The sequence below is a fragment of the Sarcophilus harrisii genome, chromosome 1, assembly GCF_902635505.1.
Source record: "Sarcophilus harrisii chromosome 1, mSarHar1.11, whole genome shotgun sequence".
Lineage (NCBI taxonomy): Eukaryota > Metazoa > Chordata > Mammalia > Dasyuromorphia > Dasyuridae > Sarcophilus > Sarcophilus harrisii.
Window position 1 is genome coordinate 161,028,881 of NC_045426.1, and position 24,211 is coordinate 161,053,091.

The 24,211-nt window shown below is 37.2% G+C and overlaps 1 protein-coding gene across 2 annotated transcripts in view; it reads right to left on the minus strand.

Annotated features, from left to right (window-relative positions):
- The window catches only part of CMYA5 (cardiomyopathy associated 5), a 107,378-nt gene that overhangs the window by 51,359 nt on the left and 31,808 nt on the right, over positions 1-24,211 (minus strand). Inside the window, exons 2-6 of one of the 2 annotated variants that reach the window (XM_031966016.1) lie at positions 20,010-23,983; positions 12,682-19,118; positions 10,341-10,436; positions 6,006-6,239; positions 4,542-4,564 (exon numbers count right to left, since the gene is read on the minus strand). In XM_031966016.1, coding sequence (XP_031821876.1) covers positions 4,542-4,564; positions 6,006-6,239; positions 10,341-10,436; positions 12,682-19,118; positions 20,010-23,983 — 10,764 coding nt within the window. Of the gene's footprint in view, positions 1-4,541; positions 4,565-6,005; positions 6,240-10,340; positions 10,437-12,681; positions 19,491-20,009; positions 23,984-24,211 lie in introns of both variants that reach the window. The other variant, XM_031966013.1, reaches the window with a different exon arrangement.

The window sequence follows — 24,211 nt, forward strand, 5'->3', positions numbered from 1 at the left end:
TAAGTTGTACAATCCATTATCAAAATCCCATTTGTGATTCCTAAGATTAATTAGACCTAAATATGTAATTTGGCCCATTAGTTTCCTCTTTTCAAACATTATCTTTTAGAGGTTGGCTTTCTCCACCATCCTCACCCCACCCCAAGATAGTGAAGATTTTAATATCTTCTTTTTAGAATCCTGAGATTTTGGAGGTCATCTTTCTATTTTTATTTCCTGTCATCAGGCCTTTTATATGGATATTAAGGCCCTTAAATATAAAAATGTCAGAAAGAGATTCTTCTATTCAGTTAGATGTACAGAGCTCTTGGAAGAGGGTGAAAGTTCAGAGGAAATGTCCATAGAGATCAAAGTGTGACCAGTCATCTGGAGAGGGTAAATAAATGGAGGATGGGAGGGGGATGACACTGCCTAGCAACCAGTCACAGCTTTGCCTAAATAATCTGTATATAAGTACTTCACGTCTTTCTGAACCCTAGTCAATCATACCTTGCCACCTTCACCATTAAATGTAGTTGTTATTCAGTATTTCCAGTTGTGTCCAACTTCTTATTATCCCATTTGGGGTTCTCTTGACAGAGACACTGGACTAGAAATCAACTTATTCAATATGTGTTGAAGACCTAGTGTGCCCAAAGTATTCTGCCTGGGCTATGAAATGTAATTTAAATTTAAATTTAAAAATCTGTTTAGAAAATCTGATTCTAAGGGAAGATAAGAAGATGAACTTGGAATTAGAGGAACCATGTTCAAATCCTATTCCTACTATTTACTACTTCATGCAAGTCAATGAGTCTGCTTCCTCTGTCAAATGAGAAGGTTGAAAGAAATGCTAAGCTTCCTCCTCCTGCTCCAAACCCATGCTCATGTGGTGTTTTCTGATAATGACCCTCAAGCACTGAGTACAATACTCTTCAAACAATGGACGAGACCAATAAATATTGCTGTTTTAATGGTGAATTTTGTTACATACCTAAATATGGCAACTAAAGATAAAGCCAATGTTTACATTTTTCACTTTGCCCTAATGTTATTACCCACTCAAAACTTCTGGGACTTAGACATACAAGGGCTCATCTTTATAAGTAATATATAGAATGATTTGGACAACCATCTTTTACATTACTTTAACTCACAGAAACATAATTAGAAATAGATGCATGCCCTGAACAGAGCAGCATTTTCTAAGCAAATGTGTTTTTCAAGATATGCAAATTTTGAGTCTGAATAACTTGACAGCAGCCTTGTACTTTAAGGAATTTTTTTTTTAATATAGGAAAAAATCATTTAATGTAACAAGAAGAGAATTGTATTCAGAGGCAGCTGGGGAGAGAGAGAGAGACAAACATATGGACAGAGACAGAGAGAGATAGAGATAGAAAGAGGGAGAGGGAGAAGGAGAGGAAGGAAGAGGGGGATAGAGAGGGGAGCAGGGAGAAGGAGGAAGAGAGGGAGAGTGGAAGAGGGAGAAGGGAGGGGGAGAGGGAGGGGAAGAGAACAACCCAAAAGGTAAAAAAGCACTTGAGGTAATTAGCACTTATTACTAAAGAAAATGACATTAACTTAGAACCAGAGGAAGTTCTGGGGACATAAAAGGATTCTTTTTTGCAAAGCAATCAAGCTTTATCACTTTCTTGGCAATGTTGGATTTTTTTTTTTTAAGTGCTCTATTTAATTCTCACATCTCTTTACCAAATTCCAGAATTTTTCTCTTTCCAAAGAAAGAGGCCCTTCCAGGTCTGTTCTTTTATTCATAGACATGCATATTTCCTGAGTCCAACTTAATTGTCAGTGGAACAATCAAATTAAAACCACTAAAATGGCACACAGGTAAGCCAAGTTTAAGCATAAAACCAGATTAGCTAATTATACTTGGTAGTATGTGAAGCAGTGTTTGCAAATTAGTGTGCTGATTTTTAAAAGCACCAAAACTTAACAGCAAATTTTTAGTTAAAAAAATTTGTTCAATTAAACACACACACACACACACACACACACACAGAGAGACACACACAACTCAAAGATCTTTGTGATTTATCAATGCCATTTGCAATAAAAAGCAAATAATTACATGTAAGTAAGCAAATCATTATCTATGCTTTTCAATTTCTATAAATTGATATGGTCTTTAAAAAATTGAAAATGAATATCATAATGGGAAAAGGAGAAGTGAATGAATGATGGGTCTGAGGAAACCACAACATATAAGCTATAAGGAACTTCAATGATATATGGAAACAAATATGTCATCAAGGAACTGTATGATACAAAAGGTGGATTGGTTATGTGGGGAAAGCAAGGGATGATATTTAGACAACCTGATATATTTGCTATGTCTATAGAAAACAAAAAAAAAAAAATCTTCAATACATTAGATAGATCCTTTCAGTAGAACAAATGGGAGGATATGAAAAAGTATCCCCCAGGATAGATATATAGGAAGAGATATCAGCAGGACTGGAGAAAACATCCAAATTGATGGGATCAGGGATTTATCTGAGTATAGAATGATTATAAATCTGCTTCCTGACTGATTAAAAACAAACAAACAAAAAAAGGCTTATTTTAGGGCACTCATTTTGAAAAGAAAGGTAGGCCCTGTTAATAGAAATCCATCAAAATCACAGAATCTTGGGCTGGGAAGAGAGGAAGAGATGTATGAAATCTTTATAAAAACAATCCTATAAAGCTCTTATAGTATGAAGGAAATTGCTTCTTCACTTTGCAAAACATATTTGTAATATAGTGAGCTGCTTCAAAAATTAAATAAGCAAGTTTAAAACTGATGAAAAATCTCCTAATTCTTTTAAGAAAATATCACACTGTGAGGTTTCATGTCTTCCTGATTAAATTGGAACTGCATTTTATACTTATTTTTCCGTATCATAACAGATAATTTTCTTGCTTTTCCTTTAAATTAAATCACAATTTGATTTGCATGCCATCTCAAGTAACAAATCATTTAAACAAGAGAAACAAGAAGAAAAAATATGGTTCAGCAAGTGGAAACTATTTCAGATCTTAGGGAATTGCTTAAAGTTCCTATTTGGTTGTTGTTCACTCATTTCAATTATATCTATCTCTTTATGATCCTCATTCAGAGTTTTCTTGACAAAGATACTAGAATGATTTGCCATTTCTTTCTCTAGCTCATTTTACAGGTGAGGAAACTGAGGCAAACAGGATTAAATGACTCAGGATTACACATCTAGTTGGTATCTAAAGCCAGATTTGAATTTAGGAAGATAAGTCTTGTCTCTAGGCCCAGAGCTCTATCCACTGTGACACTTAACCTGGAGGCAGCTAGTATGAACCTATCTCTATTATTAATTTTGGCCTTGAGTAGGAGCAAGAGAACATCATTAGAGAATAAGTATTTTGAGATGAGTCTCTAAAGAGTCTTCCAAAAAGAATCTAGTCTCTTAACATACATTTCTAACCATTTTTAAGATGATCTTGTCTCCAAATAACAATGCAGCTAGGTAATACAGTGGCTCAAGTGCTAGACCTGGAGTCAGATTCAAATATGATCACAAATACTCATTAGCTGTGTGACCCTATGTCTGCCTCAGTTTCTCCATCTATAAAATGAGAAAAATAATAACATGTACCTGCCAGATTTGTTATATCAAATAGGATTATCATAATAATAAAACACTTTGCAAATTTGAAAATGCTATATAAGTATCAACTATTATTATGGGTCTGATTTTTTTGTGTGCACACAATTTATATCAATTTCATTAACTCTTAGCCTGTAGAATAAAGGAAATACATAACTTAAATTTTAAAAATAATTCCCCAAAAAATCACAAAACAAATTTTGTTTTGGATAATTTAAGAAGAATAGATAAAAATATCACTATCTTCTAAAATAAAAACTCAAGAAAGCTTCTATTGAGATTCCTTGGTTTTTAAAAATCATACAAGGAACATAAAATTGTTTCTTTCAAATATTAATATTTAACTAATCATTTTAAGGGAGCAGTCAAGTGGGTGCAGTGGCTAAAGTGCTAACCCCAGAGTCAGAAAGACCTGAGCTCAAATCCAACTTTCAATTGTCTGACCTTGGGCCACTTAACCCTGTTTACCTCAGTTTACTCGTCTGTAAAATGACTGAGAAGGAAATGGCAAACCACTCCATATCTTTGTCAAGAAAATCTTAAATGGAGCAGAAAGAGTTATACATGATTGAAAAATGATGAACAAAACCAAAAATAAATCTAAGCACCTTCAAAAATACTTTTGTGTACTAACAAAAAAGATTAGAATAGGGTTTATTTTTAAAAAGTACTCTTAAAGTGAGTAGTTGAAAATGCTATATTATGATTGCTTTTATCCTAATGCTCACAATTCATTCTAAAAGCTGTCACTAGGCTTCCAAAAGTACAGTCCCTAAGAAAGACTACCTTGTGACTTGTTAAATCAATGGCCTTTATTCTGCCAGCACAATTTCTATGAAGCTTTCAAGGATTAATAGAGCATCCAACCATGCTATGTTCTGTAGACACTAAGGTGTGCCAACACCATGTTTCATATACCTGTCATTGATTTCTTTAAATGACTGGTGGAGGAAAGGAAAGAGAAACCAATTAATACCACAAAGCAAGTAACAGTAACCTCAAGACTGTGCATCCTTTGAAACCACCCTCCCACAATTCCACAAAGGCTGTTTCTCTCTTGATGGATTCACCTAAGGCAGCAAAGGAAAGAAACCACAGGGATTGTAAAAAGGAGAATTAGACAGCACTCAGACTCTGTTGTTGTTTCAAAATAAAGTCTGTTCAGCTTGTCCATCAAGGAAATGAGATCAATAAAGACTTATGTATGCAATGGACTTTTTAATTACTGAAGCAACGGGAGTGATTAAAATTTGTTCTGCTTACAGTTACTGCTGAGAAGAAAATACATTGAGGGAATGTATGCAATGATTAAGGAGCAGGAAGTACTTTATAAGTGTTATATATGACTTTCCATCCTTCCCTTCTATCTCGAGATGAAAGTTAAAGCAAGCACTAGATTTTAGTTCTGCTTTTAGGTTCTAGATGTCTACCTCATTTCCATGGCTGCCCTCCATATTTATCAACAGAGATTAATATTCCTGATTCCTTCTTTCTCCACAGTTGGGTCTTATTGGAAGTTACAGGAGTCAAAGGGGTACTTTAGGCAGTAATGCTATCTCCAACAAAAAATGGAGCTCCCCTATCCCCTATCCAGAAGCAAAGGGGGATTTCACAACATTCCTACAACACGTTAGTGGCCCCCACAACCAGAAATCGGCTCCACTGACCTGCTTTCGGCTTCAGGGTCAAGTTAACAAGTTTTATGGAATGCCTTAGGGATGGGGAATCTCTGGAATGAGTCTGAGTAGCACTAAAAGGGCTCCGCAAAGTCAACTTTAACCTTACAGATTGAGATATTAAGTTTTCTGTTCAAACACAAACACTTTATGCCATTATCACCCATTAACATCTTAGGGTGAGTCAGCCTATCAGCTTAGGTTGGTCACTTCATGACCTTGGGAGGAAATGGGGACAGGAGGAAGGAGTTTGGATTGAAGGGAGGGCACAGTCAAGTGAGAGAGGGTCATGTGAAAGGGACAGACTAGATGCCAAATGAGGAAAGGGCTACTATGACAGGAAAGACCTATGCCGGATTTTAGATTTGGAGGTTGAACTCTCCGCTTTTCAGGTTAAATTATATAGGCCTCCCAGCACAGGGAGTTCACTGTAATGCTTCCTGATGCATTACATCCCCCTTGCCCACCCCTCATATTGTCCTGATGATAAACATTAGGGTAGTCTAGAAGGTTGGAACTGGCTAGAGCTAAATCAATATACAAGTTAAAATGGGAAAAAAAAAGAAGATTAAAATGATGAATTCTCTTCTGAATAACTGCAGCGGATATGGATGGAAAGGCAAATAAGTTTTATTTGTAAAAGCAGGAGGGCCAAGGTCCTCGGGTGAGCAGTAAAGTGATTGGCACTATTGTAATTCATGCTTACGGTCAGGAAAACAGTCTCATCGAGTTCTTCTGCTTCCTTGACGATTGTCTCTAGAGTCTCCTTGGCGGTATCCATACTCTGTAGGAAGTTCACCATCTGCTCATGCAGGTATTCCATTTTCCTCTTCTTCACTTCCTCAAAACTCTGTGCCTTCTCATCATACTGGGCCAGCACCTTTTTCATCATTTCTTCATTCTGTTCTTCAAGCCGTTTCTCATTTTTGCTACAGTTTTCCTGGAAAATGAATACTTCTAAAACCAGTGCGAACCCAAGAAATGTAATTATATTATTAAGATGTGACGAGTCCCCAGCCCTTGTCCCCAGAATTTCCTCTCCCCGAAAGACAGAAAGATGATGGATCAGAATGAGGGTCTACTCAAAATGCATACCTAGCTAATAAAAGTTTTTATCTGTTGCTCCTTATTTGTCCTCTGGGAAAAAATAAAAACCATCCTGTCTGAATGACAGTACCTTGCTAAAAGATATTTTGTGTCTTTACCTGGATGAAAAGACATCCTGGATCCTCTTTTACAATTTACAACCTTGTAGGATGTTAACTAAGCCCCAAATTTTCAATATATAAAACTCTTTCTGAACTATTTCTAATTTACTAGACTTTCTTTAATGACCATCAGTGATGGTGTAAATAAACTCTTTTGTGACTTTAAGAGACTCTCTTTGAATTCTTTCTAACTATGAACCATGACTCTCACACAATGTGATTCTTTTTTTTTTTTTTTTTAGGCAATTGAGATTAAGTGACTTGCCCAGGAACACACAGGTAATAAGTGTCTAAGGTCATATTTGAACTCAGGTCCTCCTGACCCAGGGGCTGGTGTTCCATCCACTGTGTAACATGGCTGTTCCAGATGTGAATCTTCTTAACAACATACCTGTCTCAAGTAAACTTGAAAGACATTACTTTTTGATAGTTTAGCATGAGAATTTTATTTTCTTTTTTTTTTAGATTTCTAGATTTTTTTTTAATTAAAGTTTTTTATTTTTCAAAACATATACATGGATAATCCTTTGACATTAACCCTTGCAAAACCTTGTGTCCCAATTTTCCTCCCCTTCCCCCACTCCCTCCCCTAGATGAGCAAGTAGTCCAGTACATGTTAAACATGATAGAAATATATGTTAAATCTAATATATGCATACATATTTATACAATTATCTTGCTGCACAAGAAAAGTCAAATAAAACTGGGGAGAAAATGAGAAAAAAAAATAAAGCGCAAATAAACAACAACAAAAAGAGTGAAAATGCTGTATTGTGATCCACAGGCAGTTCCCCTAGTCCCCTCTCTAGGTGTCGATGGCTCTCTTCATCACAAGATCATTGGAATTGGTTTGAATCACCTCATTGTTGAAGAGAGCCACGTTCATCAGAACTGATCCTCATATAATATTGTTGCTGTGTATAATGATCTCCTGGCCCTGCTCATTTTACTTAGCATCAGTTCGTGTAAGTCTCTCCAGGCCTCTCTAAAATCCTCCTGTTGGTCGTTTCTTACAGAACAATAATATTCCATAATATTTATACACCATTCTCCAACTAATGAGCATCCACTCAGTTTCCAGTTTCTGGCCACTACAAAGAAGCCTGTCATGAACATTCTTGCACATGTGGGTCCCTTTCCCTCCTTTAAGATTTCTTTGGGATATAAGCCCAGTAGAAACACTGCTAGGTCAAAGGGTATGCACAGTTTGACAACTCTTTGGATATAGTTCCAAATTGCTCAGAACAGTTAGATCATTTCACAACTCCATCAACAATATATCAATGTTCCAGTTTTCCCGTATCCCCTCCAACATTCATCATTATCTTTTCCTGTCATCTTAGCCAATCTGAGAGATGTGTAGTGGAATCTCAGAGTTGTCTTAATTTGCATTTCTCTGATCAATAATAATTTAGAGCACCTTTTCATATGACTACAAATGGTTTCAATTTCTTCACCTGAAAGTTGTCTATTCATATCCTTTGACCACTTATCACTTGGAGAATGGCGTGAATTCATATAAATGAGTCAATTTTCTATATATTTTAGAAATGAGGCCTTTATAAGAACCTTTGAATGCAAAAATATTTTCCCAGTTTATTGCTTCCCTTCTGATCTTGTCTGCATTAGTTTTGTTTGTACAAAAACTTTTTAACTTAACATATTCAAAATTATCGGTTTTGTGATCAATAATGATCTCTAATTCTTCTTTGGCCACAAATTCCTTCTTCTTCCACAGATCTGAGAGGTAAACTATCCTACATTCTTCTAATTTGTTTATAATGACATTCTTTATGTCTTTATCATGAACCCATTTCGACCTTATCAGTGTTATGTGTGAATCATTGCCTAGTTTCTGCCATATTAGTTTCCAATTTTCCCAGCAGTTTTTGTCAAATAGTGAGTTTTTATCCCCAAAGCTGGGGTCTTTGGATTTATCCAACACTAGATTACTATAGTCATTGACTATTTTATCCTGTGAACCTAACCTATACTGCTGATTGACTACCCTATTTCTTAACTAGTACCAAATGCTTTTGATGACCGCTGCTTTATAATATAGTTTTAGATCTGGTACAGCTGGGCCACTTTCATTTGCATTTTTTTTCCATTATAGAATTTCATTTTTCTCAATACATAAAGGAGATAAGTCTAGCATGAGAATTTTATTTTTCTAAATATATAAAGGAGAATATAAATATTAGTAGGTTAATAGGAATGGGGCTAAGGATGAGGAAACTTCCAACATACTGAAATCTTACTAAGCTTACTTACTAATTATTGAAGCACAACTTTAGAGGAGCAGCAAGGTGTAGTTGGCTGAGATCTATTCTTGGATTCAGAAATAAATAGGTTCAAATTCTGTAACACATGGTGACTGTGACTCTGGGTAGGTTACTTAACTACTCTGTGTCAAATAACTCTCAAATTGCTTAGCAGGCACTGATTTGCATTGCTAAAAGATGTTTCCCATTGTGAGAGCTCTATTCCAATGAAATCAGAGGTTTAATTTTTTTTTAAAAAGCAAAACAACATAAGGGGAATCTATTTTAGATTATGTGTGAAAGAGTTCAGTCATTAAAGTACCAAAAAGACATTCATATGTACCCAAAAGACATAGGATTGAACCTCTTAAAAGTTCTATGACTGTCTTCACCATATTCAGGAAAAACCTTTTACTGGTTGGCTAAGCCTTTGTATTTATATCAGTGGTTCTCAAACTTTTATTTTCAGTATCTTTATTCTATTAAAAATTATTGAGGATATCGCCAAAGCGTTTTTGTTTATCTGGGTTATATTTATAGACATTTACCATATTGGAAATAAAAACTATTTTTGAATTTGTAGACCCTCTAAAAGGGTTTCAGAGATCCCCAGGGTTCTCTAGACCATACTTTGAGAACCACTGATCTATATAGAAATAATTCTATATAGAAATATAGAATAGTTTGCTATACTCATATATTCTCCTTAGTGAGAAGGTGATTCTACATAATACTTCAGGTGTGACAATGCTTTTCTCTGATTCATTCAGATACTTGATCAAACTAATAGTGCTAGTCATCAGTGAAAAAGCCTTTTCTAAGAGCCCTGAATCTCCCGCATTTTGCCATTTCCATCATGAGTCCCTTACTCATTGACTTATTTATTGATTCATCAATTCAGGGAGCAGTCATTATACATCTTTTATGTGAAAATAAATATGCTAAGTGCTGAAAATATCTAAAAGCACCAAAAAAGTGCCTGCCTTAAAGGAGCTTACTTCCTAGATTGACAATGGACTTTGGGTAAATAGGAAGGAACTGGTAGCTAGAAACACAAAGTTGTTTGCTGCTATTAACTCTGCCCTGCCATAGGTGAGTTTTAGTCCAGCTCATCTCCATTTCTTCATCCTTACCAGTCTTCTGGCTTCCTTGGCTTTCCTTCTGCAAGAACATTAGCACCTTCTCTCTGAGATTTTCTCCAATCTATCCTTTGTGTGTGTGTGTGAATGTATGCATATACATATATGTATAGTTTTGTGAATAAATGGCTTTTCAGTTGACAGTGTCTTGTTCACCTAATGACTCTCCCAACCTGACTTTGGAAACTGTCAGGTGAGAAGGAACTATTGTTTTGAAAACTTTGGTCCTACTCTCCTTACTTACAATGGTCTCACTAATTTCACAGAGAGAAGATTTTAGAGACATTTCATTTCTAAAGGCAAAAATAAACCAACTATGACCAAAACACAAACAAAAACAATTCAATTCCTTTGGGAAGGACTTTATTACTTGAATAAATTAGATTCTTTACAAGAGAAACTTAATAGGAAATAAAATGTGGTAACTCACCTCAATAGTATTGAAGAATGATTCAATCTCAGTAACAAAGGCTTCAATCTTCAAAGACTTTTCTTTTAAATTGTCTAGAAATTCCCCTAATTGAATCTAAAATTTAAAAAATAAAGATACTATATAATATTTGACGAAATAATCTTGGTAATATTTTTTAGTTACCAACATTTAGGCTTATACATTTATTTCATGGAAAATAATAATTTTTGAAAGCTTTTTTTTATAATATGCAAAAGAAAGAGAAGGGAAGGGATAAAATTTGTCATCTGTTAGACATGACCTTCTCAAGAGATATGATCTTGTTTTGACATTAGAAAGACCAGACATGTCAATTGACATAATTATAATTTTATTTTAAAATTGTTTTTATCCTAGCTCTATTTTCTTTGCCTACAGGCAAAAAAAAAAATACACTGATACAACTTAGTTTTTTGAGGTATTCTTAAAGTCCAGCACTTCTACAGTTTTCAGTTCTTTCTCCCTCAAATACTAGAGAGGAGACCAAATTCAACTCTGCCATCTTGAGTGAGGGACAAGAAGCATATAGTTAAAACATTTTAACCAATAGCTCCCACCATAATTACAATTTCTCCCTTAATAATTCTTTTATTGACACTAATGAGTAGCAAAATGGAACTGAATCGTTTTCATTTTATTCATTGATCATAGTCTGATTAAAATTCTAATGATCACTGAAATTATCTCAAGGAAAACAACTAGAAGAAGGACCCTGGAGAAAGTAAAATAATTCACAAATTAGATAATTAGATCTTGAGTTATTAAGAATTTCTACATAGAGACCACCAAGAATTTTAGAACTATGAATATGTAAAAACATTTTTTAAAATAATCTGATTATTATTATTTAAAATTTGCTGGTCAATTCTTAATCTTTACAGATTGGTTGATGAAAATTAAGTGGGCTTTCCTGTCTTTGCTTGAGTTTCCTCCCTTTCACTTTTCTATTTTCATACCTGTTACAACAGGACCAGAAAAATAAATTAGTGAAAAAAGCAGAAATTAGCCACAAGGCATATCACAAGGGACCATGTGAGCTTTTTCTCAAAGCCATAATTTTAGAAGGAATTAAAAGCATTTAAAAGTTCTTCAGCAGATTAAAGAAAATAGAAATTAGCATTTAGTTAGTGAAAAGAGCTAGTTAAAATAGGAAGCTACTAAACAGTCCACTTTCTCTTTTATCCCCCTAAGATTTACACCTGAGTCTATCCCCTCCAGTTCCCATCTACTCTTTTCCTGTATCTTGTGATGCTATCACTAGCAAATCTTGGTATTTCTGCCTAAGACTGCTGGTGTCTCAGCTTAAAAAATGTATATGATAAAAATGAATATTGTGGAATTATTATAACCAAACTTGAGCTTAAAGAAAAAATTATAAAATCCACCTCCCTCTCTCAAAAGTGGAGGAGTATGGATTTGGAACATCATATATAGTTAGTCTTTGTGTTAGGTAATTTTGCTGAATTGCTTTTTTTCTCTCGTTTTTTCATTCTTTATTAGAAAGAATGATTCACTGAGTATGGGAAGGAGGAAGAATACATTTAGAAATTAACACAATAAAAATGCATAAAATAGCCCCCAGATATTTTTAATATATTCAAAGACACAATTTCTGCTATTTGCCCCCAATGAGGTTTATTTTGTACTAAGCACAAAAACTAACTCTGAGTGCACCCCTCCTCCTTTTTGGCAATTAAAATTTTGAATGTCAATTATTTAGGATAAGTTTTAATGACTGAGACAACATAATTCTAAACTAACTTCTTGGGATTAGCTATGAAACCCAATTGCTCCACACTCCCTTTACTGAAGCCACAGTAATCATTAATTAAGAGAATCAAGTGTCAGCCTGGAAGAGGAGGGAGCATATTGTCTTAAGCTCTGATGCTAATACATCAAGATTGATGTCTAAGAATGTGCCAGGTAAGCTACTTCAGCTCAACTCAAATTACAGAGACATAGACCAATGTTGGGCAAGTTGATAAGGGCAAATTTGGTAGGGAACGCATGCATATTCAAGCTTCCAATGTGTTAAAATGCTGAATCAAAATGAGCCTGAGAATTATTTAGCAGTGCCCTTTAAAGTGCATTTTATTTGAATTTGAAATCATTTTACTTCTTTCCTCATGCCAGTACGATTCATGCATACCACTGCATGAAGGTTAAGCAGAAAATAGAGAAATCCTTTGTTTTTAGGTCCTTTTCAATTTAAATAATGTAAGGAATCAAAGATAAAGGTCACTTCTGAAACCTCCCAAAAGAAGCATGTATTTTGAATATTTTGTATAATCTAGCCATAAAAATTTAAGACAATATTTACCTTGACCACATCAATAGCTGTGTCAAGTGCCGCAACTTCATGGTCTTTGTGTTCCCCAAATATCTTATCAATTGCAGAAATAGGGCATTTACATGTGTAGCAATATGTGTCGATCTGGGATTTTTTTGCTTCTTTCTGTGCATCTTCTGCCTCGGCCAATGGTCGCTCTGGCTCTACAACCTCAGATCCCAAATCCTTCTGTGGAACAGACCTACTTTGTTCTTCTTCTTCCTTCATAAATTCAGCATTTTCTCCAACAAGCTCAAAAGACTCCCTGCCTTGGGACAGGACATCTTCAGGCGTGGATTCTGAGAACATGTCATCTGATAAGAGATTCTCTCGAGCAGCCTCTCCATAACTCATTAATTCTGCAAACTCATATTCATCTTGAACAGGGCTGCTGCAGGCTCTTGACTCCATCATTTCAGGAAGTACAAATCCTTGAGGTTCCACTTGCAGGCGTTCTGGAGCAGCTGTTGCACCTGACATGGATTCTTCTTCTGGGTAAGACACTTCCACAGGGAAATGCTGACTTACCTCAGGACTAGCATTTTCTTCTTCATTAGCCTGGTCAACAGGTTCATCTACCCTCTCCAAAATGTAATGTGTGTCTTGAAAGGGCACTGCGTAACTTATTTTCTGAGAAGCCAACTGGACTTCCTCAGTGATGGGCACTTTTCCCTGTAGCTCTTTATCTTTATGGTTTTCCACACTACTTCGTAATTCCTCTTCACCAAACATAGCTCTTTGTTCCTCCTCTATGCTTTTCTCCCCCAAAATAGTTCCAAACCTCCCCCAGACTTCTCCTTTTCCAGCTTTTATTTGACATGAGTCATTTTTATCAACTGGTATTTCTTCCAGAGGTCGGCTCTGGTCTTTCTGATATCCAGATGCATCGTGTAGAATTTCATCTTTGAGAATGTACTTTTCAAAATACATTCCGGTTTCTTCTTCAGCATCAGAATGTCTGCTTGGAAATGAGCCATCAGACTTCAGGCTTTCCTTATCAGAGATGGTCTCATCTTCCTTCTTTTTGTCCCCAGCTGCTTCTTCGTATAGATCCTTATATAAAAATGCTAGTGCTGGTTGTTCCTCCAGCAGTTCTGGGTTAATAGCTTTAACTTCCATAGAAAATAGTTGCTTTCGGGACAATACTCCTTCTTCTGCACTGAACAAGAGCATTCCAGGGGACTTTGAGTTCACATCTCTGTTTACATCCCTTGGAGTTTCACTGTCAGTTGATTTGAGGGTAGGTAAAGATGACTGAGATTCTTTATAAGAAACTTTGCCATCCTCTTTTTCCATTCCATAAAAGCTTTCATCTAATTTCATCAAATCAAACTCACATTCCAGAGTCTTATCTGCTGAACTTTCTGGGAAAGAGGTAGTTTCTTCAGGAATTTTCTTTTGGGGTTCTCCTTCAACATCTTGCTTTTGAAAAGATTCCTTTTTTAGTGGCTCTTTGGAGATGTTATAATCAATCAGAGTATATTTTTCAAAATAATCCACCTCACTGGGCATTGTATCATAATTGAAGGGCACATCTGAGTCAGTGGAAACGTCCTCTTCTGCTGGGTGAGTTTTCTCTTGTATCTTTCCCTTTCCCAGGGATATATCTACATCTGAGTCACCTGCAAGGGACTCATTTCTCAAAACTTCATGGCCTTCAGTCACCTCACTGCCATCATGTAAGGGTTGAATGCTTTGTGAAGTCTTTTCTTCCAAGTACTCTAATTTATCCCGCATTTTTTCACACTCCTCCTCATCAACTGATGAAATAAAAGCAGGAGCATGAATGTTCAATATCTCACAACCTTCAGAGATGATGCTAAATGCATTTTTTTGATCTTCTGTAAGGCCAGGGGGTTTGCTGGTCACCATGGGAACTGCAAATGCTCCATCTTTTACAAAAAGATTTTCAGATTCCTTCATTAGGCTTTCACTGGAAGAAATTTCTTTACGACTAGTTGATGTCATATCACATGTAACTTCATTAGAATCATGAACTGCTGATGGGTATGGTTTATCTACCTGAAAATCTTCCATTGCCTTTGTCTGAAAATCAGAAACTTGTTTTGAGACAAAAGTAGATGGCACAGGTGAATGTGGTGCACCATCTTTGGCTTGATAAGTCTGACCTGCTCCAGTTAGTTCTGGTGATGAAATTTCCGATTTATTAACTTCTGGAGAAGATACTGAAATCACATTTGGTGATTTCATAGGTGAGAAAATTGCTTCTGGAGAAGAAGGTAATTGAGCTAAACTCCTTGATTCATCAAAGGGACTATCTAGAGTTTTAGATTCTCTGGACACTAGTCTACCAAATTCAGGTTGTGACTCTTGCTTCTTGCTTTCCTTGGTAATATCAGATAAAATCTCTTTTGAAGGCTCAACCATAGCATGTGGTGTATCAGAGAAAAGCAAGTGTTGTTCCTTTTCTTCACTATGACTTGGTACTTTAGACCTCAGACTTTCCATATCAGGTAAAGCACAAATGTTTTCCTGGTCTACTTCAACCCGGTGACTGGGACTAGTTGGAATTAATGTCTTAGTCTTTTCTTCCAATGAATCCTTCTCCCTTAAAGAAGTTGGCTGAATTCCTACTGTTTTTGTTTCCTTGATTTCTGGGTGAGCTACTGACAACATCATTTGTGATTCTCCAGATTTTGCTTTAGCCAAAGAATATGTTTGATTTTTCAGATTTTCAGTTTCATCATGAGAAATACCACAGGTGATTCCTGATTCTTCAGAAGCAAAATTGGTTCTCCCTGCTGAGGGAAGCTGAGTTCTTTGATTATTTTCACCTAGAGATAAATCTGTAATACTTCCTTTTTGTTCACCTTCCTCCTCAGGACTGACTGTGATAGCATCAGATCTTTCCAAAATTAACTTTTCTTTCTTTGCCAAAGGAGACTGATAACTTTCTTCTTTGTTCCTTTCTGTGGGGCCCACTGAAGCACTCTGTGGTTCCCTAAACAAATCTGCTTTAGCAAATGATAGTTGTTGGCTTTCATCCTCTTCCATGGCAGATAAAAACATAAAGTCTTCTTTGAGCTGTCTTGGTTTTCCAGATTCTGTTAAGGCAGTTCTAGATTCTGCCCCTGGTAATGATGACTCTGATAAATGATGAGTTTGTAGTGACATCTTTTCAACTCTTAAGGCAGTCAATTTGGATGACTCCTTATCTACTTGGTTAGGTAAAGATAATGGTGTTTCTTTCTGCTCCCTTTCTTCACTGGCTTTAATTAAAATGGTTTGAGGTTCTTTCTCAGGCAAAAGTCCTGACACTGATAAAGGAGACAGTGCTGGTTTCTCAGCTTCATTAAAGTCATCAGGGATAGCTGGAACTGTCATTTTAACCTCCCCTTCCAACACAGATGTGTCTGCAGCAGGGCTTGGCAGAGCTTCTTTTTCATTAACATCCTTTTCTGGAGCACTTGCTCCAAAAAACAGACTGGCCATCCACGAAGTGAAAGATGAAACTCCTTTTTTGGCTTTACCATCAGTGGCAGTACTTGGGGGAGCAGTTTCAGCCTGCTTGGGTACTTTGTTAATTAATTCTGGGGAATCCAGTGCTGCAGTTATTTCCCCAGATTGAATTAGGGAAAGCTTTGGTTTTTCTTGCATTAAAATTTTGACCTCAGACTTAGGTTTCTCTGATTTTGTCTGCTGGACTTCATCAGCAGTTTTTGCAACCTTCGAAGTGTCTGTTTTTGATTCTTCCAAGAGCCTTTTCTCTGTGGAAGAATATGGTGTACTTCTCAGATCTTCTTTTTCACTACTTAAGACAGTTATTGAATCTTCTGCCAGACCACTGGTTGCTTTGACTGAAGAAGGAATAATTGCAGGTTTTACCTTCTCCTTTATGTGGTCTCCAGAGACTTGCATTTGCATCTTAGTGGCACTTTCTGAGGTTGGTGTGAATTTTTCCTGGATATCTTCAGTGCTTAACTTTTCAGGTATCACACTTTCAGGAGCCACTAATGGAGAGAACTGCCTCTCATTAACTTCAGGTCTACCTGCTTTTTCAACTACAACTGTACTTCTTGGCTTTTCAGCCATTTGTATTTCTGGAGAAAAGTAGGTCTGAGTTGTCAGTTTCTCTCTATGATCCTCGGGTCTACCCAGAGGAGATGTTGGTATCTGTGCTGATAAATCAGGTTCTTCAGCTGGGTAAATGTTTTCTTGTTTTATATGTTCAAAAGTTTGTTTCTTCTCGGGTGAAACAGACATTAACTGTCCCAGTGGTCTTCCATCTGTGGCAGAAGAATACAGTTGCCCTGACTCCAGCACTCTTTCCTTGTCAGGTCTAGTCTGCTCTTGACTCTGCTCTTTTTGCAGCCAAATTCCTTCTTTTTGCAAAGAGAGGGACTCTTTTGCATCTTTAACATCTCTAGGCTCAACTGTCACAATAGATTTTGACTCTTCCAAAGGCAAATTTGCTTCTGCAAATGAGGGTAACTTCATAGCAATATCCTTTTGATCAACCAAGGGACTGCTTATTGATGAGTCAGATAAATTAACAATATCATCTGGGCAAAGCATAGATTTTTGTCTTGCTTGTTCCTCAGAAAGATCAAAAGAGGCCATCTTGGATGGTTCAGGTATGTTTTGAGACATAAGGAATGAAGGTGTTTGGACATCATTTTCATTTGTTTTGGTCAAAATATCCCCTGTGCCTTGTGGGACCAAATTTCCTACAAAAGTCAAAGGATGACCTTTTTGTTTCTTTCCTTCATTAGAGGCTACCAAGTCTTTTGATTCTTCTAATAACTCTTTTAATGAAAAATTATCTTGCTGAGGTTCTGGATTTTCTTTTTCAACAAAAGAAGCTACTGATTGATCTGACACCACATTGACCACCTCAGCCAAAACAGCCGAAACTTGCTTCCCTTCTTCCTTGATCTTAGCCTCTGACTTTGCCCTTTCTAGCACTGAGCTTCCTGTTGCTGATATGAGAGAGATTTCCTGTTTTGCATCCCTGTGTCCATTTTCACTCACTAAACCTTGTGACAGCTCTGCCATAACCCCTGATAATTCCAGTGCAGGTTCCATTGATGAAGGAACAGTTGGCTTTTCTGACAGCAAATAACTTTTATCTGACATCAACATTCCAGGTTCCTGTCTACTCCTCTCACCTGTAGGAGTGATTGATTTCATGGATAAGTCTTCTATCCCCAAAGTTTCCAATTCATTCAGGGGGGATTTTATTTCTTCCTTTTCTTGTGAAGTAACTCTTTGATCTGATACTGATATTACAGTCTTTGATAAAGGAACTTTTGCATATTTTTTCTCCATTTCAACAGCCATGTATGGTGGAACTGTACTTTCAGTCATTGATGCTGGAGTGGATGATTCAGAGGCTTGCTTCTCTGACAAAGTTGAACGTTCAACTGCAGGAACTGTCAGAGGTGGGACACCTTGATCATTTCCTACCTTTGAAAGAAATGAATGCTCAGGTATTGGTGACTCAGGCTTTTCCTCTTCTTTTAGCACTTCTGGCAAGACTGCATGCTCTGCTGAATCCCTTGCACTTGAAGGTGCATGTAAATTCACTTCATTATCTACTTCTGACCAGACTGGAACCTTGGCTGCTGCTATTTCAATAGGTGAACCTATTTCAAATAGGTTCTCATTTAGAACCAAATGGTCTGTTGGTAAAGAACTGAGATCTACTTTTTCTTCTGATAAGACTGCATCAGATACAGATGTTGTGGGAAGTGGTGAATCTGACTGGATTTCTTCCTTTACCGATTTGGGCAAAAGTGAAGGTTTCAGTTCTGATGCTGTGGCTTGTGGAGAATCAAGACCAATTTCTTTTTTATTTTCTTCTGACAATGATGAGACTTTCAGCTCTTCCTTGCTTGCTTTTGATAAGACTGCATCAGACACAGATGTTGTGGGAAGTGGTGAATCTGATTGGATTTCTTCCTTTACCGTTTTGGGCAAAAGTGAAGGTTTCAGTTCTGATGCTGTGGCTTGTGGAGAATCAAGACCAATTTCTTTTTTATTTTCTTCTGACAATGATGAGACTTTCAGTTCTTCCTTGCTTGCTTTTGATAAGACTGCATCAGACACAGATGTTGTGGGAAGTGGTGAATCTGATTGGATTTCTTCCTTTACCGTTTTGGGCAAAAGTGAAGGTTTCAGTTCTGATGCTGTGGCTTGTGGAGAATCAAGACCAATTTCTTTTTTATTTTCTTCTGACAATGATGAGACTTTCAGTTCTTCCTTGCTTGCTTTTGATAAGACTGCATCAGACACAGATGTTGTGGGAAGTGGTGAATCTGATTGGATTTCTTCCTTTACCGTTTTGGACAAAAGTGAGGGTTTCAGTTCTGATGCTGTGGCTTCTGGAGAATCAAGCCCAATTTCTTTTTTATTTTCTTCTGACAATGATGAGACTTTCAGTTCTTCCTTGCTTGCTTTTGATAAGACTGCATCAGATACAGATGTTGTGGGAAGTGGTGAATCTGATTGGATTTCTTCCTTTACCGTTTTGGGCAAAAGTGAAGGTTTCAGTTCTGATGCTGTGGCTTGTGGAGAATCAAGCCCAATTTCTTTTTTATTTTCTTCTGACAATGATGAGACTTTCAGCTCTTCCTTGCTTGCTTTTGATAAGACTGCATCAGACACAGATGTTGTGGGAAGTGGTGAATCTGATTGGATTTCTTCCTTTACCGTTTTGGGCAAAAGTGAAGGTTTCAGTTCTGATGCTGTGGCTTGTGGAGAATCAAGCCCAATTTCTTTTTTATTTTCTTCTGACAATGATGAGACTTTCAGCTCTTCCTTGCTTGCTTTTGATAAGACTGCATCAGACACAGATGTTGTGAGAAGTGGTGACTCTAATTGGATTTCTTCCTTTACCATTTTGGGCAAAAGTGAAGGTTTCAGTTCTGATGCTGTGGCTTGTGGAGAATCAAGCCCAATTCCTTTTTTATTTTCTTCTGACAATGATAAGACTTTCATCTCTTCCTTGCTTGCTTTTGATAAGATTGCATCAGACACAGATGTTGTGGGAAGTGGTGACTCTGATTGGATTTCTTCCTTTACTGTTTTGGGCAAAAGTGAAGGTTTCAGTTCTGATGCTGTGGCTTGTGGAGAATCAAGCCCAATTTCTTTTTTATTTTCTTCTGACAATGATGAGACTTTCAGCTCTTCCTTGCTTGCTGATAAGACATCAGACACAGATGTTGTGAAGTGGTGAATCTTTGGTTTCTTCCTTTATTTTGAGGTGAAGGTTTCAGTTCTGATGCTTGGCTGGAAATCAAGATTTCTTTTATTTTCTTCGACAATGATAAGACTTTCAGCTCTTCCTTTTTGATAAACTGCATCAGACACAGATGTTGTGGGAAGTGGTGAATCTGATTGGATTTCTTCCTTTACCGTTTTGAGCAAAAGTGAAGGTTTCAGTTCTGATGCTGTGGCTTGTGGAGAATCAAGCCCAATTTCTTTTTTATTTTCTTCTGACAATGATGAGACTTTCAGCTCTTCCTTGCTTGCTTTTGATAAGACTGCATCAGACACAGATGTTGTGGGAAGTGGTGAATCTGATTGGATTTCTTCCTTTACCGTTTTGGGCAAAAGTGAAGGTTTCAGTTCTGATGCTGTGACTTGTGGAGAATCAAGCCCAATTCCTTTTTTATTTTCTTCTAACAATGATGAGACTTTCAGCTCTTCCTTGCTTGCTTTTGATAAGACTGCATCAGACACAGATGTTGTGGGAAGTGGTGAATCTAATTGGATTTCTTCCTTTACCGTTTTGGGCAAAAGTGAAGGTTTAAGTTCTGATGCTGTGGTTTGTGGAGAATCAAGCCCAATTTCTTTTTTATTTTCTTCTGACAATGATGAGACTTTCAGCTCTTCTTTGCTTGCTTTTGATAAGACTGCATCAGACACAGATGTTGTGGGAAGTGGTGAATCTGATTGGATTTCTTCCTTTACCGTTTTGAGCAAAAGTGAAGGTTTCAGTTCTGATGCTGTGGCTTGTGGAGAATCAAGACCAATTTCTTTTTTATTTTCTTCTGACAATGATGACAATTTCAGTTCAGGGAGATGTGGAGTTTCCTCTTTCTCTGATTTAGATGAAACCAGATGCTGGGATTTAGGTATGGCTGCTTGTTCTTTGTCTTGCCTAACTTTTTCCTTTGTCTCTGCTTGTGAAATTTCAAATCCAGCTAAAGATTTTGCCTGTTGGCTGTCTTTCAAGTTTTCCTTATTTTTTAGTGAAATTTCCTGCTGAGGCACAGGTTTCTCAATTGACATAGAATCAGATGCTACTTTCTCCCCTGCCTTCCCAGGTGCAACTGAAGGTTCCATCACATAGTCTGGGGCCCTTGGTGAATGGGACTCCATTTCTTTATGCAACATTGAAGCTGGGTGTTCAGGTGGAGTAACCTGGGAGCTGGACGTGATTTCTTCCTTGCTTACTTTCGAAAAAGTTGAATGTTCAGATGCCACTTTTTGAGCAGGTGGAGGTTCCACCCCCAATTCTTTCTTTTCTTCTTGAGTTGATTTTGGTACAATTGACTCTTGAGATTCAGTTTCAGAAGTTTGTGGCAAAACTGACTTGACTTTTTCTTTCTCAGATGAGCCTGCCTTCATGAAGGCAGGTATTGATGAATCAGGTCTGATTTCTTCCTTTTCTCTTTCATCAGTTGAAGATGGAAGTTCAGAGTGTTCAGACTCAAGTACCTTAGAGGCACTTTCAATTTTTTGCTTCTGGGACAAAATAAGATATTCAGATACAGACATGGCATCTGTTTGAGAGTCGGACTTGGCTTCTTCCTTGTCTACTTCAGCTGCTGAAGGTGGCGGCTTCAACTGTTCAGGAAGCGAAGAGGAATGTTGGACCTTTTGTTTCTGTGACAAAATGGTTTGCTCGGGGACAGGCATTGTAGCTGCTTGGATCTCAGGCTCCATTTCTTCCTTCTCTGCTTCTGAAAAAATAGAATATTCCGAAACAGACATGGAAGTTTCCAATGAACTCGGTTCATCGGCTCTTTTCTCTTGTTCAGGTGTTGTATAAGGGACTGAAAAGTCAGAGGCTGAGTCTGGTGAAAAAGGCTCAATCTCTTCATTCTCTTCTTCATTGAAAATAGCATGTTCTGAAGGGGATGTTGCATGTATTGGATAATCCCGTTCAGATTCTTCTTTCTCTGATTCTCGAACTGGATGAGGTGAAACTGAGTATTCAGAGACAAATGCTGAATCTGGAGAATAGGGTCCAATGTCATCTTTTTCTTCTTCTGATATAATCATATGTTCAGCTGTAGCTATAGAACTCAGGGGAGTCCGTTGACCAGTTTCTTCTTTCTGTAATTCCTGTGCTGCATATGGGGGAATTGAATATTCAGAAGCAGATGTAGAATCTGGTGTGTAACGCTCACTCTCTAGAGTCTCTTCTTCTGAGAAGATGGTGGCTTCAGATGTCGATGCTAAATGTATAGGGGACTGGTACCCGATACTATCCTCTTCTGCAGTAGGAGATGTTGCGGAATACTCAGATACAGATGTGAACTCTGGGGAACAAGGCACGGTCTCTTCCTCTGACAAAATTTCATATTCAGATGGTGACAATGCAGCTGGTGGAGAAACTGGCTTCATTTCTTTTTCCTCTAGTTCATGGGTTGAATATGATAAACTTGAAAACTCAGATGCAAAGTCTGAATCTGGAGAAATAGGCCCAATATCTTCTCTCTCTTTCTCTAATAAAGCCACATTTTCAGAAGTAGATGTGGCCAATAGTGGTAAGTCAGGTTCAGCTTCTTCTCTCTCCCCTTCATGAACCAAAGGAGATAGGATGGCATTTTCAGAGGGAGATAAACTTTCTGGATAATCAATTTCAATGATCTCTTCTTCAGATACATATGAGGATTCAAGTTCTGGCCCTGAAGTTATTGGTAAGGAAATATCCCCTTCTTCCTCTTTCATTTCTCTCAAGGCTGGGGGTTCAGGTTTGGTCTCTTCCATCTCCCATTCGCCAGTTGGAGAAACTGGTTCTTCTTTTTCTAGGGAAGACAGCCCCAAGTTTTCTACCTTTGTATCCAAAGAATCTGGGGCACACGCTGCAGTGACTGGTGCATCGGACTCAAAGGTTTCCTGTTCTGCCTTAGTTGAAATGAGATTCTTAGAAATAGATGTAGCATCAGTTGCCAATAAATCAGATTCTCTTTCTTCTTCTCCAACCTCATCCACAAAAGATGGTGAGGTTGAAAATGTGGGTAGTAAAACTACGGTTTCTTGTGTTTCAGCTTTCAAATCTTCCTTTACCATTTTGGGTGACATCAATTCTGAGGTTGCAGCATCTGAAGAATCAATTTGTATTTCATTCATTGGTGTTTCTTCAACTGGAATTGCTGAATCTAATGAGGTGAGACTCTGAGGCTCCATAATTTCATTACTAGAATATGAGGAAACAGTATGTTTAAGCCCAGATGCGGCAACTGTATTTGGTGGTGAAAATGAATTAATTTCCTTTGATTTTTCTGTATCCTTAAGAAATGATGGCATTGGCCTGGACTCTTTAGATATTGCTTCTCTCCAGGGTGGAGAAAGCTGCTTTTCTTTGTTACTCTCTATATTTTGGGTCACTGATTTGCTTGCTTTGGAAAATACGCTAGAGTCTTGATTTGCATCTGGTTCTAAAGTAATAGATGCATCTTTCCCCTTTCTGTAATTGATTTCCTTAATTACATAACCCTTTGGCAATGTTCCATAAAATTGTAAGGGAATTATTTCTTCTTTCACCGAATTGAACATTTTAATTTTATATTGTACTGTTCCTATGTAAACTGGTCTTAATACTAATGGCTTGTATTCTTTGTATATTGCCCCAGTGATAGGGGGTGTGTTTGAGACAGTCTTCTTTTTTCTAGTTTTATCATAAGTACCAAAAGATGACTTTTCTTGTTCTGATTTTCCATCTGAAATTGAAGTTTTGTCTTTTGCATTTGTTGGGACATCCGTTTGCCCTTCCAAGGAGTGTCTCTTTTTACCTCCTTTCCGACGCAAAGCTGGGGAGCCATGTTTTGATGATGACTTACGGGTTCTTTTCCGAACCTTTTTACCTTCATCCAAGATAAAAGAAATGTTCCCTGGAGGAGAACTTACTGTTGACCCTTCCATACTATACATATCAGAAGTTAAACTAGTTTCTGAGGCCCAGGGAGTGGAGGACCTACTCGAGCTGGTCTCCCAGGTTATCCCACTATCTTCACGTTGAACTGTAACCATTGAAAAGGAGGGATCAGATATAATACATTCCTGCTTAGTCTTGTCCTCTTCATTCTGGTCTGTTAACCTGGAATAATGACAAGAATAATAAAAATATCACACCACTATTGATCCACTTTTATGAAATTAAAATATAAAAGGAAGAATCTGATATGCCTAAAGATAGATAACAAAACACCAATACAACACATATATTTTACTTTTAAGATGATCAAAAATGGGCAAGTATGTAAAATATTGGAATGAACTGAATTCAAAATTTGGGACCATAATCTTTAAAGATATTATATAATAT